Source organism: Falco rusticolus, chromosome 14 (genome assembly GCF_015220075.1).
Source record: "Falco rusticolus isolate bFalRus1 chromosome 14, bFalRus1.pri, whole genome shotgun sequence".
Lineage (NCBI taxonomy): Eukaryota > Metazoa > Chordata > Aves > Falconiformes > Falconidae > Falco > Falco rusticolus.
In genome coordinates this window covers 12,707,399-12,728,442 of record NC_051200.1, presented here as the reverse complement: position 1 = coordinate 12,728,442, position 21,044 = coordinate 12,707,399, and the positions used below count along the sequence as shown (strand labels likewise).

The 21,044-nt window shown below is 55.7% G+C and overlaps 5 protein-coding genes across 9 annotated transcripts in view; 2 read left to right on the top strand and 3 right to left on the bottom strand.

Moving 5' to 3' along the window:
* The window catches only part of DRP2 (dystrophin related protein 2), a 33,676-nt gene extending 30,624 nt beyond the window's left edge, over positions 1-3,052 (top strand). For 3 of the 4 annotated variants that reach the window (XM_037408465.1, XM_037408468.1, XM_037408467.1), the window contains one exon: positions 13-3,052. In XM_037408465.1, coding sequence (XP_037264362.1) covers positions 13-146 — 134 coding nt within the window. In that variant the 3' untranslated portion in view covers positions 147-3,052. The remainder of the gene's footprint in view (positions 1-12) is intronic. The other variant, XM_037408466.1, reaches the window with a different exon arrangement.
* Positions 3,053-5,404: 2,352 nt separating this feature from the next.
* On the bottom strand, positions 5,405-8,109 carry LOC119157288 (aryl-hydrocarbon-interacting protein-like 1). The gene is made up of 5 exons (XM_037408049.1): positions 7,706-8,109; positions 6,810-6,989; positions 6,413-6,601; positions 6,159-6,335; positions 5,405-6,027 (listed from the first exon to the last, which is right to left on the bottom strand). Exons 1-5 carry the CDS (start codon positions 7,799-7,801, stop codon positions 5,623-5,625), a joined length of 1,047 nt encoding a protein of 348 aa, XP_037263946.1. The 5' UTR covers positions 7,802-8,109; the 3' UTR covers positions 5,405-5,622.
* A 267-nt stretch (positions 8,110-8,376) lies between these two features.
* Positions 8,377-13,970, bottom strand: TAF7L (TATA-box binding protein associated factor 7 like). The gene is made up of 11 exons (XM_037408048.1): positions 13,717-13,970; positions 13,021-13,099; positions 12,724-12,857; positions 12,209-12,335; positions 11,936-11,994; positions 10,850-10,922; positions 10,388-10,504; positions 10,000-10,188; positions 9,786-9,898; positions 9,423-9,482; positions 8,377-8,824 (listed from the first exon to the last, which is right to left on the bottom strand). Exons 1-11 carry the CDS (start codon positions 13,780-13,782, stop codon positions 8,780-8,782), a joined length of 1,062 nt encoding a protein of 353 aa, XP_037263945.1. The 5' UTR covers positions 13,783-13,970; the 3' UTR covers positions 8,377-8,779.
* Positions 13,971-14,036: 66 nt separating this feature from the next.
* LOC119157286 (magnesium transporter NIPA2-like) lies at positions 14,037-18,551 on the top strand. 2 transcript variants are annotated; one of them, XM_037408046.1, is made up of 5 exons: positions 14,037-14,213; positions 14,692-14,748; positions 15,453-15,543; positions 15,682-15,842; positions 17,195-18,551. In XM_037408046.1, the coding sequence occupies exons 1-5, from the start codon at positions 14,075-14,077 to the stop codon at positions 17,827-17,829; spliced, it is 1,083 nt and encodes a 360-aa protein (XP_037263943.1). In that variant the 5' UTR covers positions 14,037-14,074; the 3' UTR covers positions 17,830-18,551. The 2 variants fall into 2 exon arrangements, with proteins under 2 accessions (XP_037263943.1, XP_037263944.1); XM_037408047.1 differs by lacking the exon at positions 14,037-14,213 and adding an exon at positions 14,248-14,506.
* Positions 18,552-19,435: 884 nt separating this feature from the next.
* On the bottom strand, positions 19,436-20,912 carry TIMM8A (translocase of inner mitochondrial membrane 8A). The gene is made up of 2 exons (XM_037408050.1): positions 20,705-20,912; positions 19,436-20,258 (listed from the first exon to the last, which is right to left on the bottom strand). The coding sequence occupies exons 1-2, from the start codon at positions 20,825-20,827 to the stop codon at positions 20,097-20,099; spliced, it is 285 nt and encodes a 94-aa protein (XP_037263947.1). The 5' UTR covers positions 20,828-20,912; the 3' UTR covers positions 19,436-20,096.
* Positions 20,913-21,044: the final 132 nt, after the last annotated feature.

The window sequence follows — 21,044 nt, the reverse complement described above, 5'->3', positions numbered from 1 at the left end:
TTCCCGCTACAGATGAGGTGGAAGCCAAAACCCAGGAAGTCAGTGTGTGCCTGGAAGACATCATGGAGAAGCTGCGCAGCGCCTTCCCCAACTCTCGAGGTACTAGAGTGAAATCCCCCTCTCTGGCCTCTTCCTGCTTCCTCTGATGAGGTTTTGCCCCACGGAGCCCTGCCCCGATCCCAGCTTCCCTGCGACCACTGATCGCCTGTAGTGCCTACAGCCAAGAGCTATGCTGCGGCGCTGCTAGGACTGGTGTGTGCCCTGGGCACAGAGAATGAGGAGGCGGGTTTGCACCTACAAGGAGAGACCATCAGAGCTGCCAAGAGTACGGACCAACTAGATTCCCCCAGACGAGCTGCAAGGCAGCCTCTTCCCCTCCTTGGGATCCTGCACCCTGCGGGGCTCCCCGCTGCGAAGATGGACAGACCTGCCACCACTGAGTTTGCAGCGATCTCTTTGAGCCACCTCCTTGCTTTGTCCCTGTCCAGACCCCTCTCCAAGAGAGGCTGAGGCCCCAGTTACCTGTTGAAATGGAAGCAATAGTGCCAGCTCTCCTACCTGCTCATGGACAGCCCTTCCCCGCAGGGGTGGGGACTGGGGGATGCACGGTGAACGGCACTCCGCTCACCCAGTGGGTTTTGGTGTTGCTCTTTCTGCTGTCCCTCTGTGCTCCAGCCTGCGAGCAGCACTCAGTCCCGCGCCCAGGCTGCCCGTGTGCGTGCCGGGAGGAGACATTGCTTGGTGCCAGCACTAACACAAGGCAGGGGAGACCTTCCCTCTCTGCCCATGGAGACCCTTACCCACTTTCTGCTATTCCTGAGCAGTATTCTGGCTCTGCAGCAAGTCCATGCTAACCAGGTGGCTCCAGGTCCTATTTTTCTGACCTCTCCATTTCTTTTTCAGGTATGACCTCCCTTATCTAACACCTCCTGTGAGCCAGAGGCTTTTCCTAACCAGCTACTTTCCTCCCCCTCCTCTCCCTGCCATGCTCCCTGTGCTGCAGCAGACCTTGCACAGACTTCCTCCAAGCTGGTCACGCAGGATGCTTGCCAGCTCCAGAAGATCTCAGGGGATCATAGGTCATGCAGGAGCAGGACTGTGGACTCCTCAGGAGGCTGGCTCGGCCACTCGGCCACAGCATCCAAGCCTGGGTGGAAAGGTTCAGAAGGAAGAACTGAAGCTGTGAAAACTGCCTGTCTCCTCAGCACCCATGGGCTGCTGCCGCAGCCCTCGGGGGATGCAGAGCTCAGCATCCTGCTCCTCCTCAGTTGTGTCCAGGGGCCTCCTGTATCAGCACACAAGCACTCCTGGAGCCACACAGTTTTTAAAAGAACTCTTTCTAATAGCATCCAGCTGCCAGCCTTACAGATTGAACTCTGCCACCCAGGGCTCTGCAGCCAGACAGGCACATACCATCTGGTGGGGAGAGGCTGCGAGGTTATGGGGTAGGGATGAGTCCATGTTAGAGCTTCAGCCCAGCTAGTAGCCTTATCTTGAGAGGGTCTTTATAACAGAGCCTTATCATTTAATTTGCATATATTTCTATATATATTATATATATATTCTGTACTTAAATACTCTCATGGACTCACTCCATTAAATTCTAATACTGTAAGTGTAGCTGCCCTTCACTTTCAGTCCAGCCCAGCATCTGCTCCCATGGGGACCAGCACCTTCCCCATTGCTGATGCTGCCTGGGAGCAGGGCTGCTGTGAGGGGAGCTCAGTGGAGGGCTGGGCTGGCAGCAGGTACCATCCTGTCTGATCTCCTGGGGAGCTGTGCCTTTGCCATGGCACAGAGAGCCTGTCTTGCCTGCGCCTGGCTCCATCCCTGGGAAGCCTCAGCTCCTGCAGCTGCCCATCCCCACAGTGCTGCACGAAGGGGTTTCTCCAGCCCTGGAGCCACCAGGATGTTGGGCTGTGATGCAGGAGCATAGTGGTGTGGGCAGGCAGCAGGACACACAGGGCACCTCCTTGCCACCCTCAAGGATCAGCTTCCCTGCTGCTGTCCCCCAATTTGAGCTGGGTTGAGGGGCTGGAGCCACTCGTTGGAAGCAGGTGAGTCCCACTGGGCAGTGGGGGAGGCTGTTCTTCAAAGGTGGCAGGGTAGCTCAGTGGTGGCTCCTGGTCCCAAAGGCTCCCTCGGGCTGTCTGTCTCATGCTGTGTTATGTCGAGAAGGAGGTAGAGTCATGTGCCGTGGGGTGCCCCAGAGCAGAGGCTGAGACTGCCCCGGTGCTCTGGGGCCAAGGGCTGCGGAGGGAAGAGGTTCCTGAGCTCGCAGGGCAGGGCAGGGCACAGGCAGGGCTGCATGCAGGTGTGAAGAAGCAGCATCCTGCCCAAAACAGGGTTTGCTGTGAGGACAGGAACGGGGCTGTTGTCGCTGGCTGTGACGGGATGTGGTGGTGAGCTGTTTGGGGACATCCAAACCAAGGCAGCGTGTGGGGGCACACGGCTGTGCGGTCAGTGTGCTGGCAGAGATGCAAAGCAGTGCCCACACCGGGGATGAGATGGTGTGAGCCTTACAGCCAGGTGTCTGGGGTCTTGTGCTGCAGTGTCCATTAACAGTGGCACGGGCTGCTGTCCTTGCCGCCCCCTCTCACACCAGGGTGAGCAGCAGGAGTGCAGTAACAGTGGCATTGGCGTTAGGCTGGCTGTAAGCATGTTCTGTGTCAGGCTGCTTGTGTGACCATGGTGAGGGACCATGTGCCAGCCTGCAAGACCTGGCTGGACCCCCTGTAATCCCAGTGGCAGGATGGGGGGAGTGTGGGGAGGAGCGGAGTTTTGGCCTGAGCGTGAGGTCAGGAGTACCCAGCCTGGGGGGAGCTGGAGGAAGGAAAAGGCAGGATGAGGGCAGAGCTGCTGGTCCCAGTGCCAGGGCAGGGAGCAGCGGCGGCCAGGCTGGGTGCTCAGGCTGTGTTTGGGAGCCAGGATGTGGCAGGGAGGGGAGCAGGCTGGCTAACGCTCTGGTAACCATGTACTGTGGTGCTGCTGTCCTTGCTGCTTCATGCAATCTCTGCTCTGGAAAGAGAATAAATTTGTATTGATACTGAGACCTGGATTGGTGCTCTGGCCTCTTCTATCCATGCACCTCGGCTGAGTCAGGGCAGCTCCCAGCACTGTGCCATCTTGGCATCGCTCCTGCAGGGCTGCTGGGACATGGATGTCCCTGTCCCTTGTATCACCCTGACTGTCCACGCCATTCAAGGCAGAGCAGAAGCTGTGACCAAAGCTCTGGGCTCCCCAGACACAGGTGTGTCTCCTGAGCACCATCTTCATCTTCTTCCAGTAAGGTCTGCTCAGGGCCACACAGCAGCCTGGGGGCTGGGAAAGGAGCTGTGTGGGGACAGTCCCTCTTCCTTGCCTGGGAACTTCTGCTGTAGGAAATCCTTCAGCCCCAGGAAGGGTGTAGGCAGCAGTGGGATGCTGGGCAGGCAGCCCTCTCCCTCCGTGCTTTCTCCCTGGAGCCCCATCAGGTCTCCAGCGCCCAGAGGCGCGTGCTCCAAGCGCTGCCCGCGTGTCTCTGTGGCACATGAGGGACTCAGCTGAGGACTACCCTGGGGCAAGGCCAGGGGGCCTCGGGCCCTCCCCACCACACAGGGTACAGCCCAGCCTCTGCTGGGGAGAAGCCTGCCCAGGACAGGGACCTGTAGGGCTGGACTTGCTCTCAGCGCTGTCTGGAAGGGCTGGCGGTGCTGGGCAAAGGCCTGACACGGTGCTACTGCAGGGACATAGAGGGACAGGTCTCACGTGGGAGAGGTTCAGGAGCTCAAATGGGGGTGAAATGCAGCCTCTTTAAATCCCCCTCTCATGGGTAGAGCAAAATGCTCCATCCCCATCCCTGCACTGTGGGCTCCAGGGCAAGGCAGGAGCTATGGGCTGTCATCAGGGAAGCCGGTCACGTCCAGGAACAAATCCAGTACATGTTGCCAGGGAAGAGCTTTTATTTCTGAGCCAGCAAAGCTCAGCGGGACCCAGCTGAAAGGCGCTGGAGCTGATGAGGCAGGGCAGGGAGGCAGCAGGCACTGCTGCGCAGTGGGGCCAGGGTGCCGGCGGTGGGGTGAAGGTAGCGTTGTTCCCGTGTCACTGCGGGGACAGTCCCCAGCCCTGGCGCTCCCTCTCAGGGTACAGCAGCCCTCTTGCCTGTGCTGTGCCTGCTTGCTAGCAGCCCGGCAGCCTTTCCCCCATGCTGCGGTAACCAGCCCTGCTCAGGGCTGGCTGTGCCCCAGGGTCGTGGCCTCAAGCTCTGCTCTCGCCGCATTGCCCCGGGGGTGCATCACCGCTTTCCCTGGCTGCAATGGGGCAGGGGGGTGCTCCTGTCCCTCTGCCCCAGCCGTGCTCCCTGTGACAGCTCCCTCTGCCCCACTGGCTCCCCACTCCAGCCCCCACCCAAGTCCTGCTGCCCCTGTCCCCGCTGCTGCCCCACACTGCCCTACAGCCAGCCTCTCCCCCTCTGTGGCTGGGCTCTTTTCCACTTCATCTTCCTCCACTTTCTCCTCCTCTGCATTCTCATCCTCCCTCTCCTCTTCTTCTTCATCCTCCACCTCCTCTTCTTCCTCCTTCTGCACCTCTGCTGCTGGGCTCTTTTCCTCTTTGTCCTCCTCCACTTTCTCCTCTATGCTTTCATCCTTCCTCGCCTCTTTTTCTTCATCCTCTACCGTCTCCTCTTTTTCCTCCTTCTCCACCTCTTCTACCGTCTCCTCTTTTTCCTCCTTCTCCACCTCTTCTACCATCTCCTCATCCTCCCTCTCCTCTTTTTCTTCATCCTCCACCTTCTCCTCTTCTTCCTCTTCCACCGCCTCTAACTTTTCTTTGTCCTGCCTCTCCTCTTTTTCTTCATCCTCCACCTTCTGCCTCTCTTCCCCCTCTTTCTTTTTCTCATCTTCCTCCTCTGCTTCCCAGCTCTCTGGCTTTGTCCCACAGGTGCCCAGGTTTGCTTCTTCCCCTAGCCCATCCCTTGCTCCCAACTCCATCCCCGCAGGTTGTCCCTGGGCTGCTTCTCCTCCTGGCACTGCACCTTCACTCCCAGCCCTAGGGGTTCCTTGGTTTGCCCATGGCTGTTTTGCTTCTTTGGTCTCAGCACCCTGCTCCCCCTGCCCAGGGGTCTCCAGGACCCCAACCTCACCCTGGGGTGCTTCTTCCTGCAGCATCACCTCACCACCCACCTTCCCGCTCTCCTGCCCTTTGCTGGCCTGTGGCCCCTGGAAAAGCCCCTGGTAGCGCTTCCGATCCTCCACATGCTTCTTCCTCATCCTCTCCCCGAGCTGCTTCAGCTCCTTCTTCACGGCGGCTGCCATGGAAGGGTCAAGGTGAGCCACCCGCAGGAAGTCCTCCCGTGCCTCCCGCTCATTCCAGACAGCAGCGTGGGCCTTCGCCCGCTTGAAATAGGCCTTGGCATTGTCTGCCGGGAGAGGAGAGCCCCCAGTAGGGGTCCTGCAGCTCAGGGCGACCAGCCACAGGAGCTGGGGACCCTGGGAACCCAGGGGCCCTGGAGCACAGGTACCATCAGAGGCAGGGGAACATGGGGTGGACTTGGTTGTAGGTGGGAGTACCATCAGGGGCAGGGGGACCTGGGCCGTGCACGTACCCCTGTGGGGCACCAGGTGACATGAGGTGCAGGGATCATCATGGGCAAGGTGGATCTAAATGATATGGGACAACATCATGGGCAGGGGGACCTAGAGGACACAGGGTGCAGGTACCATCATGGGTTGGGGGACCCAGGGATATGGGCAGGGGGACCTGGGACACAGGTGCTGCAGTGGACATGGGGATCCAGGTGACATAGGTACCATCACAGGCAGAGGGATGTGGGATGAGCATTGTCAGGGATGGGGGACCTAGAAGACAGAGGCCCCAGGGGAGCATGGGATGCAGGGCACAGGTACCATTGTGTTTCTGGAGAAGCTCTGTCGTGTGTTCCAGCACCTCGTAGTACTCGCCCAGCTCTAGCTGGCACTGGCAGTAGTTGAGCACCAGTGGCGTGACTAGGTTCTCCAGCTTCAGCCATCCATCCTCCCAAGGCTTCTCCTGCCCCAGGAAGCCACAGAGAGTAGTTCACAGCTGTGGCCATCCCCTCCTGCACACCCAGGGCCCACAGGGGAGTGCTTTGCTGCAAAACATCAGGCTGGGTTGACAGGAGGTGGCCAGGTCCTGCTCACCTTGGCCTGGAGGTTCCTCAGGCAGATGACAGCCTCCTGGTACTTTGCTGCTGCCTGCCCAAACTCCTTGAGGAGGACAAGGCGGTTGCCCTCTTTGTGCAGCACAGGCACTGCCATCAGCTTTTCCTCCTTGCTCATGGCCCAAGTGTCACGCTTGTATGCTGAGGGCTCCTCCACCTGCATGGGCAGCAGGAGCTGAGCTGCCTGCCCTGGCCACCCCTGCGCTGGCAGCCATCCCTGCCTCTCCTCCTTACCCGGAACAACTCCATGATGAAGATGAGGGGCTGCGGTGTCCGCTGAAGCTCATCCAGGTCATCATAGCCTGTGCTGTGGTAGTCAAACATGTTGCCCATGCCGCAGCGGTGCTTCTGCCCTTCCAGGGGGTCCCGGCCCTCCGCAATCCTCCGCATGCCCCTGGACACCAGGGCATACATCCCTGTGTGCTGCAAGGAGGGGGAGCACCCCACTCAGCTGCATGAGGCCAGCCTGCACCCCTCTCCTCTGGGGCAGCCCCTCTGGTGCCATGACTAAGTGACACCTGTTCCCCCTGTGCTTGCACTAGGCAAGGCTGGAGCATCTCTGGGGTGCATGGTACTATGCCCTGGCTCTACAGAAAGGAGGGGAGTGGGCACCCGTGGGCCCCTCACTCACGATGGTGTCACACCAGAACTCGGCCACCTCCCCGGCTCTCATGGAGCTGAGCAGCGTCTCCCAGATCTCCAGCTTGAACATCTTGCCCACGATGATCTCCATGGGGATGCCAGCTTCCCGGCTGTCGTCGATCACTGTTCGCTCAAAGTCATCCTTCAGCGTCTGGAAGTGGAAGGTGATCTGCCCCGGAGAAAGCTCAGTGTTGAGCTGGGGCAGGCAGCGCAGTGAGAGCCCTCCATCCCCAAATCCCTCTGCCACGAGGCCAGGATGCAGGGCCAAGCCTGCTCTCAGCGACAGGCTGGTTTGATTGGCAGCTCTCCATCTGCAGCAGGAGATTGTGCCTCCTACCCACTTGCCTTAGACAGCAAGCAGATGGTGGAGCGTCTTAACGCCCATCAGTGCTGTCTCTTGCTGCTCTCTTTGGATCCCCCTTTATAACCCAGTACAGACAGCTCCCACAGCACGCACCAGGACCTGGCAGAACCCACGCTGATCTGCCCATACCCACAGGCTAGGGAATCTCAGAAACCCTCAAGAGCTCCCCGTTGGCACCTCTCACTCCTGTTTGACATGTCAGGAAAGGCAGATTTCTAGCACCCCATCGTGGCTGCTGAGCTCTGATGGCACCGGGACAGAGGCAGGAGCCGGGTAACAGCACCAATGCAAGGCGAAGGCAGTGGGCAACGCCAGCTGTCACTGTGAGGACAGTGTAGCTGCCTATGCCCAAAACAGCCTGTCCCGCAACCTCCTTGTGAGGGATCTCCTGGAGATGGCACCTCCCCATACCACAGACCTGGAGCTTGGCTTTTGATCAAGGACTAACTCTAATGGGCAGGGATGGCGGTGTCAGACCCGCTCCTCTCTAGGGCTCTGGTTTAACAACCAAGGTGACTTACCTTGCTCCCATCCTGCAGCTTCGGCAGTTCCCCCTGGCCTCCATGCAGAATCTTCTTCTTGACCCCTTCCACATTCAGCAGGTAGGTTTCCTCCATGGCTGCTCCTGCTGGCCCCCAGGAGCAGGTCACAGGCACATGCACACAGGTGCACTCTGGCCCTTCCCGAGCTCCACGTCTTCCTCGGGGTATCCCCCTTTCTTGACTATCTGGACACACATGTCATCTCCCAGGGGTGCCACTGGCCTTTTGCCTTCCGTGCTGGAGGCAGAGCTTGGAAGCCTTCTCCCCTTCTCCTGCCCTCCGGGTTGCAAAGAGAGGTGTCCTGCCGTGGCACACCCTCACTGAAGCCCGTGGTACCTTCTGTCACATTCTGGAACTGCCTTTCTAATCCTCTTTCCACCCTGCCAGGTTAATCTGGGATTTGCCTGCCTAGTCTGTGAGGAATTAAAGAAACCCCCTGATCAGGAGCGCCTTGTTCCTTCTACAGAATGACAGGTCACGGGGTCCCCTTCACACACAGTCTCCCTTTGACCCAGCCATGCATGGAGCATTTCAGCAAAGGAGCCCCGCAATGCTGGTGTGAGAACAAGCCAGGGGCTGCGTATGCGGTCAGGCATAACCGGGCAGGAGGCAACGCTAGTCTGTGCTCCAGAGACCATGGAGGAACAGACCAGGGCTGGAAATGGTACTTTATTGAGTCTCGTTTGCAGACACAAGCATTCCTCAAACACAAGAACAAGTTCCTACAAGGCTACCAAATCCAAGAGTCAGTAAGATGCAGAAAGCTGCACTGCACTGTCCCAGGGAAAAGCAAACCCCCGTGGGAGAATGGTGCTGAATATTTACTGTAAACCCAGTATTTTGGCTACTCTCACAGGCACGATGATCCTTTACAATCCTTTAGTTCCACCAGCCAAGCCCAGGACAACATAAGCATGAGCAGCTCTGGACACAGAGCCTCTAGCACTGCCCAGCAGCACATCTGGCAGCAAAGGTGTGTGACTAGAGCAAAGATTTGAGCATGGCAGATGAACACCACTTCCAGCTCTGCTCACGGGTACAAAGGCTCACTTTTCACTTCTCCATGAGGGACTCCAGCTGCTCCTGCAGGGACATCATCTGGAAAAGGGAGCGAGGCATTACAGTAAGGCACGGCTGGGGCTCCTGGCAGCTCCAACCCAAGCACTTCTGTGTTTCTGCACACCTTCCCACCTGCACTAGTGGTTGCTTTGCCTGTACATCGCGGGGAGCTGTGCCTGGGTACCTCTGCGACAGAAGTCAGCTTCACAAGGTGAAGCCACACAACAGGAACCTGGGAGTGGGAACCTCCTGCCTTGGTACCTGGTTGAAACTCAGCAGAGCGCTTAGGCAGGGAACCTGCCAAGATCCTACAGCTACTGCCTTCCTTGTATATGGGTGCTAGTGGGTTTCTGTGTCATGTTTTACCCCAGGCAGCAATCCTAGCAGCCTTGGACTGCTGACTAGAAACGTCTTGGCTTACTGCTCCTCCAGAAGGAAAGCTGCAATCAACCGCAGTTCCTACACCTCATCCCTCAGGAAGCTCCATGCAACTACAGACGAGATACATCCACACGTGACCCGTAATACTGGGGTTCAAGGAATCTGGTGCACAAGATTCAGGAAACTTTCTCAGAGGCCAAGCCTAGAACCGTGTTGTGCCCCAGTACTTCTCACTCCACTGTGGGATTTTCCTCACCTGCTGCTTCTCTCGCTCTTCCTGCTGCTTGAACTCATCCAGCACAGCCTGGAGACGGGTCTGCAGAGACAAATATGCCAGACCACAGTTACCAGTGTATTCTCAGCTGAATGGGTGCTGGCACATGTTAAATGGTGCAGCAAGCCCCAAGTTGCACTGCCAGTCCCTTATCTCCTGCAGTTTTATGGATTGTTTTGCCTCCATGGGGAAACACTGAGTGTGTACGGTCACACCACAATTATTTTTAACCTAGCAGGCAAATGCCTCTGTTTTTTCCAGGGCAGCAGCTGAATCAGTCTGCTGAATCTAATGGCAAACCAGTGCTAAGCAGAAGACTTGAAAAGACCCCTAGAGAGCTCTCACCTTGAGGGCTAGGTTCTCCACTTTCATGATGAGATCTTCCTGACGCTTCCTCCTGTCCTGGGTCTCCTGGAGTTTACTTTTCAGGTTGTCAATCTGTTTCTGGATCCCCGTGACTGGAAGAGAGAGTGAGCTCAGACCCAGAGCGGCAGCAGAGCTGGGCAGCACAGCCTGCTTAGCACCCCAGTGGTTCTGCTGTGCTCTGCCACCCACTCACCTATCTGGTTGGACCCTTCATTCTCCTGTTGCTGCCCATCAGACTCATTCAACTTGTCCTGCAGCTGCCTCTCCAAGTCCTCCTCAGTGTCCATGATGTTCAGGTCTTCGTCATCATGATGATCCCTCTCATCTTCATCTTCGCTGCTGCTGCTGATGTCATTAAATATCTCCCGCAGTTCATCATGTTCTAGGAGGGTGCAAAAGGGAAGAGGAAAAACACAGCTGATGACCTACTAGCACCCTTTGCCTGCCAGGGACCATGTCAGTACGGGGTGCCTGTCTCAACACCCTCTCTCCTTCACTCTGGTTAGGGCTTACCCCAGACAGAATGGACCCAACTGATTACTTAGTGGCTAGAAAGAAAACAACAGCCTTCCCCATTGCACCTGAGGAGCCATGGCCTTGCTTATGTCCCGCCATCCCTGGGGAGGAAATGTCCAGGCTGGTGAGAGAACCATGGTTGTCTACTTCTTTTGTTTCATCTTCAGCAATGACTTCCCAGCCTGAGAGCAGGAACAGACAAGTTAAGGGAAAAAGAAGAACATGAAAGATGCAGTACAACAAAAGAATGCTAAAAACTCCAGGAGATCACTGCCCCTCCAACAAGCCTGGCCCTGCAGCTAGGAATACTCAGGATGAACACCCCAGCCCCCTTTTGTGGTTCAGTAACATAACCCCCTGCTGTTACTGAAGTTCCTGCTCAGTATAGTCTGCAAGGTAAGTCACTATGAAGAAACAATGAGCTTTGAACAAGGCAAAGATGAAGCTCCAAAACTTCAGTTCCTCTTGTGTGCTTATCTCCTTGTCTCTTGTCCCCAGCTGGAACGCTTTTTCTCCTAAAAGGATACGAACACTGACAGCTTCAGCATCTGTACTCAGGAGACGCTTCACCTCTTTTTCCACATCAGGAGACTCAATATACTGGGCCAGAGAGGGGAAAGAGAACAGAGACATTGTTAAATGCCTTGTGCGTGCTGCTGGTCAACTCCAACCCTCCACAGCCCTACTTCAAGCCTCTCTTCTCTTATGCTTTCTGCTCAGCCTTTGCTCATGCTTACTCTGAAAGTGATTTATGCACCTCCAGAAAGCAATCTATCTTTTTTGTACAGAGCTGCTTGGTGGGTTGTATTCTCTCACTTTTCTACTTACACTACTTATGAAATAAGACTTTCCATGTGTATGCAGAAAGTCCTTGAGGTGCTGTTTCCTGATGGATGGTCAACTCAACTCCTTCCCATCCCACTCAAAAGAAGGTTTCATTTTTCACTTTTAAATTGGCCAGAAATCTTAATGCAGTGACATCAAACTTCTCCTACAGTCTGTAAGAATGTCTCAAGTAATCTGTTTCTCAAATGTCATGCAAAATAGCACTTCATCCTGTTCTCAGAAACTGCAAAGCAGAGAAGAACAAGTCTTCCAAGCCTCATGGTGCTGCGTCTCCCCAACGCTTTGCCTGGCTTGTGCATATGCACAGAGACAGTATCTGAGCTCCATCTGTTGTCACTCCCTCAGCTGAAATGACAGTTATTCTATTTGTAGTGTTGCTTGTTGGGGAAGAGAACAGGCCCTGCATAGAGAGAAGATTTCAGCTGGGAAAACAAGAATGAGTGATGCCTCATTTCCATGCAAGTTTTCCTTTCTTCTCTATGAGCAGGATGAGATATGCTATGGCAAGGCAGCAGCAGGAATGGAGTCCAGCAGTTCTCTGCACAGAGGATACTCCCTTCAGAAGCATCTTGGAAAACATGGAGGAAGCACCCAAAGAAGCATTTAAATCCATTACCCTCCCTTCATCCTCATCTCAGGCACAGAAATATGTGAAGCAATGTCAAGAAGTTCCATGTTTTCTGGACTAATAGACAGTTACAGCTCTAATGTCTCTGCCTTCCTATCCCTTAGTTATTGCACCTGCACCTGTGCGAGAAGCAACTCACCTTTTTCTTAGCTGTCTTCCGGAACCGTCTCTTCCGTACGTTTTTCAGGGGAAGAGTGACTGTGACAGAGGAAACAGATTGCACATGTCAGACAGACGGTCTAATAGGAGAGCTGCGTGCCAAAAGGGAGATGCTCCCTTCAGGAACAGAGAGCGCACTGAAAACAGAGCAGCAGCACAGCTGGAATACGGCAGTGGTGAATGCCCCCCCTGCACAGCTGTGAGGACACTGGGATGATGGGATGGAGGGCTCTGGCACAGCTTCTATACTCACTGCCATGGTTCCAGATGAACTTCTTCTCCCTGTCCTTGTCCTTCTTCTTGTTTGCCTTGGGGTCAGTGCTCACAGTTTGCTCTTCCAAAGGCGGATAGAGATCACCATCCACAGTGCAAACAAGCATCTGGAATCCCCACAAAAACACAAAGGGTGCTTTTCATAAGAACAAAAGGATGTGAAAGCTTTTCTGGAAAATGAATAGTGATGCCCACTGCATGTTGTGAGCCAAAGGGATTGATGGGCATGGGATATGAAAACCACAACGTTTCATGCTCAGCTCAGTTTATATCTAACAGCAGCAGTTAAGCTGTTACAAGGACCATCACATTTCATGCTTCAGAAACAGGATTTCTGAACACCAAGCTGAGTGGGGAATTTTAAACTGCTAATACTGTGAGAATACAGAAATTTGCCCCATTACACAGAGTGTCTAGCTGCCAAAGTGTAGAAGGGTTTTCCTGGAGAGGGGAGCAAGGAATCAAGCTGTTGGGGCAGGCAAGGAGAGCCCATACCTGGCAAATATCCGCTGTTTTATAGAAGGTTTTCTTGTCAATGGTTTTTAAGCTCTCAATGATGCAGGGCAGATCCACCAGCTTGGCTGCCAGCGGCACCCGGTCTACACGGACAATCCCATGGCGCCCATCCGCTGCGGAAAGCCACGGGACAGGTTACTGCGGTTACTCAACAATTAAACTGAGCAATACATTCCTGGGCAGAGGGAATTTCACAGGAAAATGCATGCAAATTGCACAGTTTCACTTGTGGACAGTCAAGAGGAGTTTTAAGATGCCCCAATGCCGCTCACTCACCGTGTAGCTCAATGGTAAGCCTGTCCTTCAAGTTGACATTCCCGGACTGTACTGCCCGCCGCACAGTGGAGGCATATTCCTGGGAAGGTTGGACAGACTTACATCAGGACAGCGTGCGCTTTCCCTGAAAACCACTTAAGGCTTCTGTTCAACCTACCCAGCTTTAAACCCCCTGCCATCCCGATGCAGAAAAACAATGTAAGGGTCAGTGAAGATTGTACCCTTCTCCCAACATCATGCGTTAACCCTGTGGCTCCGCTGCTCCCAGTGCCCTTCACCCCCTGCGACAGTGCGGTGGGGTGAGGGGCTGCCACAGGCACCCTGCCAGCGGGCCACAGCTCGAGGGGCTGTCACAGCTCCCCTCGGGCTCTCAGCAGGACAGGCTCACTTTAAGCACCTAACACATAGCATCACCTGTGCTGACGGCCACGGCACCTGAAGACCCAGCACCCGCCAAAGCTCTGGACTTGCACAACTTTCCTCCCTAACCCTCTCAGTTGTCTTCCAAGCTTCCTGCTCTGTGTGCAGCCGCTCCTCCCAAGCGGAGGCCATGGAAAATCTGCCCAAACGGGTGGCCCTAGGCTGCCCAGGCCGCAGATGTCTCCCCCTCCTCGCCTCAGGCCCCCTGCCAGCCCCTCCTCAGCCCGGTACCCGCCGGCGCGGCCTGTGACACGGCCCGCTGCCCCCGGCCCTTACCGGCGGCAGCCGCAGCACGAACTGGCTCTCCAGCTCATGCGGAGCATCGTCCTTGCTCTTACTCATCCCGCCTTCTCCGGCTCGCACAACGCGACGCGGTCACCTCGCTGCCGAGAGGCTCCTGCAAGGTAACCCCAGCCGCAGGGCCGGGCGTCCCCACAGGGCCGGGGCCGCTGGGGCCTCCCGGGGCCGCGCTGCCGCCGCGGTTCCAGCCCGGGCAGGGCCCGCCCGGCCGCTCACGGACACCCCGGCCCCGCCGCTGCCGCGCACGGAAGCCAGGCCCGGTGCGCCCGCCCCGCTCCGCCCGCCCGGCGCCGGGGAAGGCTGTTGGCGGCGCACCGGAAGCGGCGGCGCTGCCATGGCGGCCGCGGCAGGGCGGGCCGGCTTCTACGTGGGGCTGGGGCTGGCCCTGGCCTCCAGCGCCTTCATCGGCGGCAGCTTCATCCTCAAGAAGAAGGGACTGCTCCGCTTGTGCCGCCGCGGCCGCGCCAGGGCAGGTACCGCGGGCCCCGGGCCGGGGGGGCGGAGCGGGGCGGGGGGGCTTGGGCTGAGCGGCGGGGGCGGCCCGTCAGCCCGGCCCGGGCCGCTGGCGGCCAGCCCCGCGCTGCCGCCGTCACTGTCGCTGCAGGCCGCGGCAGCCCCCACCGGGCACGCCGGGCCTTGGCGCCCACCCGCTCGCTTGTGGGGCTTTCCCGCGGGGGTTGCCGGCCGTGGCCAGCAAAGCTCTGCAGAGCCGCCCGCGCCGCCTTCCGAACGCAGGAGAACCGGGGCTGAAACCTTTGCTTTTGGGGTACGGGAACCAGCGCTTGCCCACGGCTGGGCCCGGCCAGCGGCTGACGAGGCGGGCAGACCCATGGCAGCCTCGCACGTAGCGCTCAGGCTGCTCCCACTTGCTTTTCCGAGGCAGTTCTGACAGGGCAAGGTGCCTTTTGCGTGGCTTTATATGAGGTTTCTTGTTATTTCTTCCTTACTTAGGGCAAGGAGGCCACGCGTACCTGCAAGAATGGCTTTGGTGGGCAGGGCTGCTGTGCAGTAAGTACCCGCTCTGACACTGTACGTGCATTTGTTTCCAGTCTCAGTCCTGTTTTATTATTACGATTGTTGTTTGATTGCTTGATTTTGATCTGTGTCTGAGGATGTTGTTGATTGAATTGTAACTCTTAAAATATTCTGAAGTCTCATGCGTTACCAGCCTTCACTGCTAAATAAGAGCTGAGGAGCTGTCTGACTGGGTTGGATTAAGTGCTTCTGAAATGGCCTGCCTAGATAATGGAATTTTAACAGCACATCCAGCACCGTGGGCCTAGTGCTACAGCAATTTTAGAAGTTCTGTTTTACACTTTTCAACATTAAATCAAATACAATTGGTTATTAACCTTTAGAAGTCTGTAAAAGCTGTTCCAGGAGAAGAATATGGCTTAGAAATACGAAACTGGTCAAAACTCCTTTCAGCTTTGAGAACATTATGGAAATACTTTTCTGTAGTTGCTGCTCAGCTGCACAGTCACACGTGGCTAAGGATCACCATGCGTAACTACAAGTCTTCTCTTCCCAAGAGAACTCGTATCAGGCTTCTGCTTGTTCTTGCTGGTGCTGTTCTTTCCTGGTTGCACAACATACCTTAGAGAAACACAGGATGCTTGGGGGAAACTGAGGCTTCTCTTCTGACTGCACTCAAAATTGTATTATGCTGAACTCCTTCTGCTTTGATGCTCACCTGACGGTTTCTCTTGCAGTGGGAGTTGGAGAAGCAGCAAATTTTGCTGCCTATGCCTTTGCCCCTGCAACGCTGGTAACTCCACTGGGTGCTCTAAGTGTCCTTGTTAGGTAAGCAGCCTCAGAAACACTCTTACCTCACCTACCACCCCGCAGGAGTGAAAGCAGTTGCTCTGTTTTCCTCTGTCGCTTCCCTCAGGCACTCCATCTCTTGGCCTAATTGGTTTTGGGGTTTTTTGCTTCTTTCAGTGCAGTTCTGTCTTCTGCCTTCCTGAATGAGCAGCTGAATATTCATGGGAAGATTGGCTGCATCTTGAGTATCCTGGGCTCCACGGTGATGGTGATCCATGCTCCACAGGAAGAAGAGGTTTCCAGCCTGGAGTCAATGGCAGAGAAGCTGAAAGATCCAGGTACTTAAATAAAAGGGTTTTTTACTTTTTTATCACATCAACTTCAGGCTTGGAAATGACAGTAGAAGGTAGGATACAACTTGGCTATATTGGGAAGGACTGAACTAAACAGTACTTGAACTGTTCCTTGTTCTGCCTAGCAGTGGAGGAAACATTCCCTTGTGTCCAGGATAGCTTGTGGGTTGCCTCCTGTGGTGGGAAAAGGCTGGGGTCTCCACACTCTAAATGTGAAAGACTGGTGTCAAAACAGCATTTGACACATGTGCTCAGAGGATTTACACCTTATTAAGTAGCTCAAAACATAGGGGGACACGTCAGCCTCAGAATGGCTTTTTAGGACACGCTCTTGACCCCAGATGAAAAAAGGAGATGAAAGATGTAGATGAAAAGCAGATGAAAGAACTCCACTTTGCAGAGAGGGAGTCTGGGTGACACTCCCCAGTCACTGGGTCTGCGCTGAAGCAAGGATGAGAACTTGGGTCATTAACAGTTACCAAGTGTGCTTTCCTCGTATGTTCTATGAAGTATAGATGCAAAAAGTGAAAAGCATGGGAATCAGCTGTCAGCAGAAGGGGTTGGCCTGTGGCAGTGCTGGGATAGGAGAGGGAATTCCTGTACACCACGGTGGCCAGTGGTGTGGCTGAGGGAAGACAGAGAAAAGTGAAGAAGAACCTCAAGCAAAGATGAAGGAGCAATTCAAGAAGTTGCACCCAAGATCAAGTAGTCCTGATACTTATGTTAAGAGGATGAATCAGGTTGCAAGGATATGATCTGGGCAATGGTATGAGTGGCAGAATAAGCAAAGGGGATGGATGAATGAAGCACGGGGAGAAGACCAAAGCAGGCAGCAGGCAGCAGGCAGATGCTGCTGCTCATGAGAGGAAGCAGTCTGGCAGGGCCTCACAGTCCTGTGATGTGGCACTTTCCTCTTTATCCCACCACAGCTCGCAGAGTTCAGCTAGGGCTTCCCAAGCCTTCTGCCACCCTCCTGGGCCTCTTGCAGAGCTGTGCGCCCTCATCTTCCTGATCAACGAGCCCCCAACCTCTGCTAGTGCCGCAGAGCCTGGCTATGCCCCTACCCCTCCTAGCATGGATGGCTGTATCCCCCGACAGGCTGACTTGTGGGGTGGTGCTGTGATCACCACTGTCAAGAGCTGCTGTGGACTCTGCAGCTTTGCTCAGGCTGGAGCTTCCAACTCTGCTTCTAACCCCAGTCCCTACAGGGGAAGCCTAAAAAGATAAGACTGATGGGGCAGTTAGCCACCATCTTCCATCTCTACTTGCTGTTCAGTTATATCTGTCACTGGTGCTACTGTTCTCTGATAGAGCTCTTTAATTCTTCTTTCCCCAAGGATTCATTGTATTTGCTCTGTGTGTCCTGGTGAGCTCCCTTCTGCTTATCTTTGTGGCTGGACCCCGTTACGGGCAGAGCAACGTTCTGGTTTATGTTTTGGTCTGCTCCGCCATCGGCTCGCTTTCTGTGTCCTGCGTCAAAGGTTTGGGAATTGCCCTGAAAGAACTCTTTTCCGGGAAGCCAGTCCTGAAAGAACCACTAGGCTGGGTGCTCCTGGTGTGCCTGGTGATCTGCATCAGCGTCCAGATCAACTACCTGAACAAAGCCTTGGACATCTTCAACACATCTGTGGTCACACCCATTTACTACGTGCTGTTCACCACAGCAGTCATGATGTGCTCTGCCATCCTCTTCAAGGAGTGGCAACACATGGTGCTAGACAACATCATCAGCACCATCAGCGGCTTCCTCACCATTGTATCTGGCATCTTTCTCCTACACGCCTTCAGGGACGTGCCCTTCACCCCTGACCTCCTGCCCCTCTTCCTGCAGCAAGGTAGGGCAGACCTGCACACCTCGTGGAGGAGCACAGACAGACATCAGTCATACCAGCACCAGCCTCTTCTGCCCTCTGAGGACAAAGGCTGTCAAAGTGCGGAGGAGGAAGAGAAGGAGGAAGGTGAAGGCATGTGAGGAAGCCTCTGAACTGCTGGCTTTCTGCTCCCACTGCTGAGCAGCTTCGCTGAAAGGTTGAACATGCTGCCTCAGCTGCTGCTAGCTCCTGCTGCACTAGCAGGAGTTGGCAGTTACCATCTACCTGCCCCAGGTAGGTGTGAGATGGGTGACCTGCCACTGCCAGGAGGCTGACGGGGACAGCAGCCTCCTGCACTTACAGACAGGAGCCCTGGGAACTACCCAGTTCCCAGGATCTGGTGCCTCTTCACTGTTCTTTTACATGAAGAATTGATCTGCCCTCATCAGGATACTGGCTTTGGCTGCGCAGAGGCCTGCAGCACTAACACAGTGCTAACCCTTACTGAACGGAAAGACCATGCATTTGGGGAGGCCTCACAGCATTTTTAAAAAATATACTCAGAAGATTAACAGTTACAAAATAATCTAACATGGTGCTAAGATTACGGAGAGAACATGGATGTATGGCTTTAAAAATGACATAGCCAGAATATTAATTCAAAAACTCCTCTATCAAGTATTTGTTTTGCTCACTCTGCTAGAATTTATTTACAGATTCACATCCAAGAACAGAATACAGCCAAAATTGGAAAACTTCAATGGTGCTGCCACATGCTGCTGGGACTCTTACAGAGGGATCAACCTCTTCATGCAACATCTGCTGTGCAGGTTCATGAAGCACCTGCTTACTGTATTCTATTAAAAAACAGTTTGTTCGGTTAGCAAGTGGCTAGTGATACATTTGTACCGAGAGCTGGGCCAGTGCCGAAGGATTACGGGGGGTAGGAAGAACCATGTGGATGCTCAAAAGAAACTCAAGATAGGGACAGGAGAGGGAATTGCTTACTCTGGGAACAGGAGTGCCCTAAGAGTCCTTAGCTATTGAGGTAAGTTTCTGAAAGATAACTAGACGGCTGTGTCCTCACTTATGTGGGTTAGTATCTGCACAGCTCTGTTTAACACATCCTGAATTTGTTCCCGGGAAGGCTGCTGGCTACATGCTACTCATGTTAGGAACTCACCCTGTACAGTCACCCTTGGCCAATGGACATGTGCAGAACTGCTTTACCAGGTTCCTGTGTAGAGCTCTAAGCCACTGTCAATGGGTCACTCCAGGGTTCCCAGAGCCACCCTGTACGTAAACATGGCTGAAATGAAAAGCTATGCTGCTGTTCCAGAGGGTGGATCAGTAGTTTCCAGTTAAAAGCTCCTCCCTGTGTCCTGGGGGCAGAGTTCAGAAGACACAGCCGTAGGCCTCCCTCCAGTGATCTCCACAGGTAAAGATGCATTAGGTTTCAAGTAGCTGGTTACTTATTTCCTGCATTTAGTCTCCCTAAAGAAACTACTCCTTTACAGGACAGTAGGACCTGTTAACCCTTGGGGAAGAGGAAGAAAGGCCACAGCCTCTCTCAGAAATAAGTTTATGGGACCAAATTAATTGAGCAACAAATCAGAATTCCCAGCAGACCTTCTAGCCAGAAGACAATTATGCCCATTCCCTACTAATTTTGCAATAAACAGGATCACTGGGAAGGAAGGGGAGTGACAAGAATGCCAGACTTTCAGTTCTCAGTGGTCATCTACCTGAATAAAGCAGAATCTCGTGTTAAAAAATGACCCAGTTAATATTTATTACATTGACCAGGGGAAAGCAGTTAAGGGAGCAAGTCAGTACTGACAGAGTAGTGATGCAATTTGAAAATTTTGGCCACATGAATGATTTACCTATGGAAGCCTGAAAGTATTTTGCAGTGGTGACACTGCCTGGGATGATCACTGTGCCCAACAAGCACTTCTTTCTAAGGGTACCTGTACCGGACTTGTGCAGCAATGGCACCTGCAGGGCTTGCTAGCATCTGCCCAGGAGGGTTCGTTTTGTACAGCACAGTTTAAGGCAGCGGTTGCAGGCTAGCCTCGCCCAGAGCCGAGATTCACATCAGCGCTAGGAGCATCCCGCGATGCAAGTGTCGCCGCTCCTCCGTTCAGCTGAGTGGGTGCGTTCCAAACTCTCCCTGCATAGCACTGGTAGCCCCAGAGTCCTAGCACAAAGACGGCTGCGAGCAGCACGTCACCCCGCAGCGGAGTGGCCGTGCCTCTGTCGTGGGCTCTCATCTGGCTGCAACTTCCCCGAGACTGGCATTGAATTAAATCCTAAACCCCAGAACTGATCCTGGCTCACTGAGGCTGCAGAGCGGCCAGGAGCCGGCGCGGCGGAGGGCCTGGCCTCGCAGGGGGCTGGCTGGTGTCCCCCGGGGCGCGGGTCCTGCTCAGTCGGACAAGCTCTCCGAGAAGGCCGACTTGGACTTCTGCGTCTGCTCCAGCCGGTTCAGGATGAACTGGCTGGTGTCGATGAAGCGCTCCACGCAGTTGACGAAGCAGGTCTCGGCCCGGCTGTCCAGCTTTGGACCCGGCTTGTCCATGCACTTCTCCTGCACACAGCGGGGGGGGGCCGTCGGTCCCGGGGCAGGCGGCACACACCCCCCACACCCAGGGCCATGCCTCCCGGGCTTTTCCAGCACACCGGCATCACCCTCCCTCGGGAAGCCCACCCTCCCTCGGGAAGCCCACCCTCCCTCGGGAAGCCCACCCTCCCTCGGGAAGCCCACCCTCCCTCGGGAAGCCCACCCTCCCGGGCGCACCTAGCCCCCAGCCCCAGCCGGGGCTCCTCCCGGCCTCCCCCGAGAACCCGCCCTACCCGGGGATCACCGGGGCAGGGAACGGCTCCCACGGCGGCCCCGTTTTGTCCTCATCTCCCTCCTCCCCCCGGGCGTAAGGGGCAGCGCGACGTCCCAGCCCACCCGCCCCACATCACCCCGCCTTCCCCCCCCGCCCTCGGTCATCGGAGCCGGCGGCCCAGCCCGCCGCTCGCCCGTACCCAGCAGAGCTCGGTCATCTGGTGCACCAGCTGCTGGAAGCGCTGCTTCTGCGTCTCCACCTCGATGAAACGCTGGAGCTGGGGGTCGGCACCGCCCAGCCCGGCGGCGGACGGCGCGTCCATCCCGCGACCGGTATTACCGGTACCGCCGCGCCGCGACCTTCACGTGCCGCGCCGCGCCGCCGCCGCGCCTGCGCCGGGCCCGCCCCTTCCGCCGCACTGCGCGTGCTCCCCGCGCCGCCGGGGCGGGGCCAGGGTGGGGCGGGGCCGAGCCAGGGCGGGGCGGAGCCAAGCCAGGGCGGGGCGGTGCCAGGGCGGTGCCAGGGCGGGGCGGCACGCA

Bases quoted from the DNA above. Each gene is read 5' to 3' on its own strand.
- LOC119157288 (XM_037408049.1), bottom strand. From the start codon at position 7,801: ATGGAGGAAACCTACCTGCTGAATGTGGAAGGGGTCAAGAAGAAGATT. The intron at 6,336-6,412 runs GTAAGGAGGAGA...CTGCCCATGCAG, and splicing joins TCATCATGGAGTTGTTCCGG to GTGGAGGAGCCCTCAGCATA. The intron at 6,028-6,158 runs GTGAGCAGGACC...TTCCTGGGGCAG, and splicing joins TGAGGAACCTCCAGGCCAAG to GAGAAGCCTTGGGAGGATGG.
- TIMM8A (XM_037408050.1), bottom strand. From the start codon at position 20,827: ATGGACGCGCCGTCCGCCGCCGGGCTGGGCGGTGCCGACCCCCAGCTC. The intron at 20,259-20,704 runs GTACGGGCGAGC...CGCTGTGTGCAG, and splicing joins AGATGACCGAGCTCTGCTGG to GAGAAGTGCATGGACAAGCC.
- LOC119157286 (XM_037408046.1), top strand. From the start codon at position 14,075: ATGGCGGCCGCGGCAGGGCGGGCCGGCTTCTACGTGGGGCTGGGGCTG. The intron at 14,749-15,452 runs GTAAGTACCCGC...TTTCTCTTGCAG, and splicing joins GTGGGCAGGGCTGCTGTGCA to TGGGAGTTGGAGAAGCAGCA. The intron at 15,843-17,194 runs GTACTTAAATAA...TCTTTCCCCAAG, and splicing joins AGAGAAGCTGAAAGATCCAG to GATTCATTGTATTTGCTCTG.
- TAF7L (XM_037408048.1), bottom strand. From the start codon at position 13,782: ATGAGTAAGAGCAAGGACGATGCTCCGCATGAGCTGGAGAGCCAGTTC. The intron at 10,923-11,935 runs GTGAGTTGCTTC...TCTCTGGCCCAG, and splicing joins GGAAGACAGCTAAGAAAAAG to TATATTGAGTCTCCTGATGT. The intron at 9,483-9,785 runs GTGAGAGCTCTC...TTGTCTCTGCAG, and splicing joins TGGAGAACCTAGCCCTCAAG to ACCCGTCTCCAGGCTGTGCT.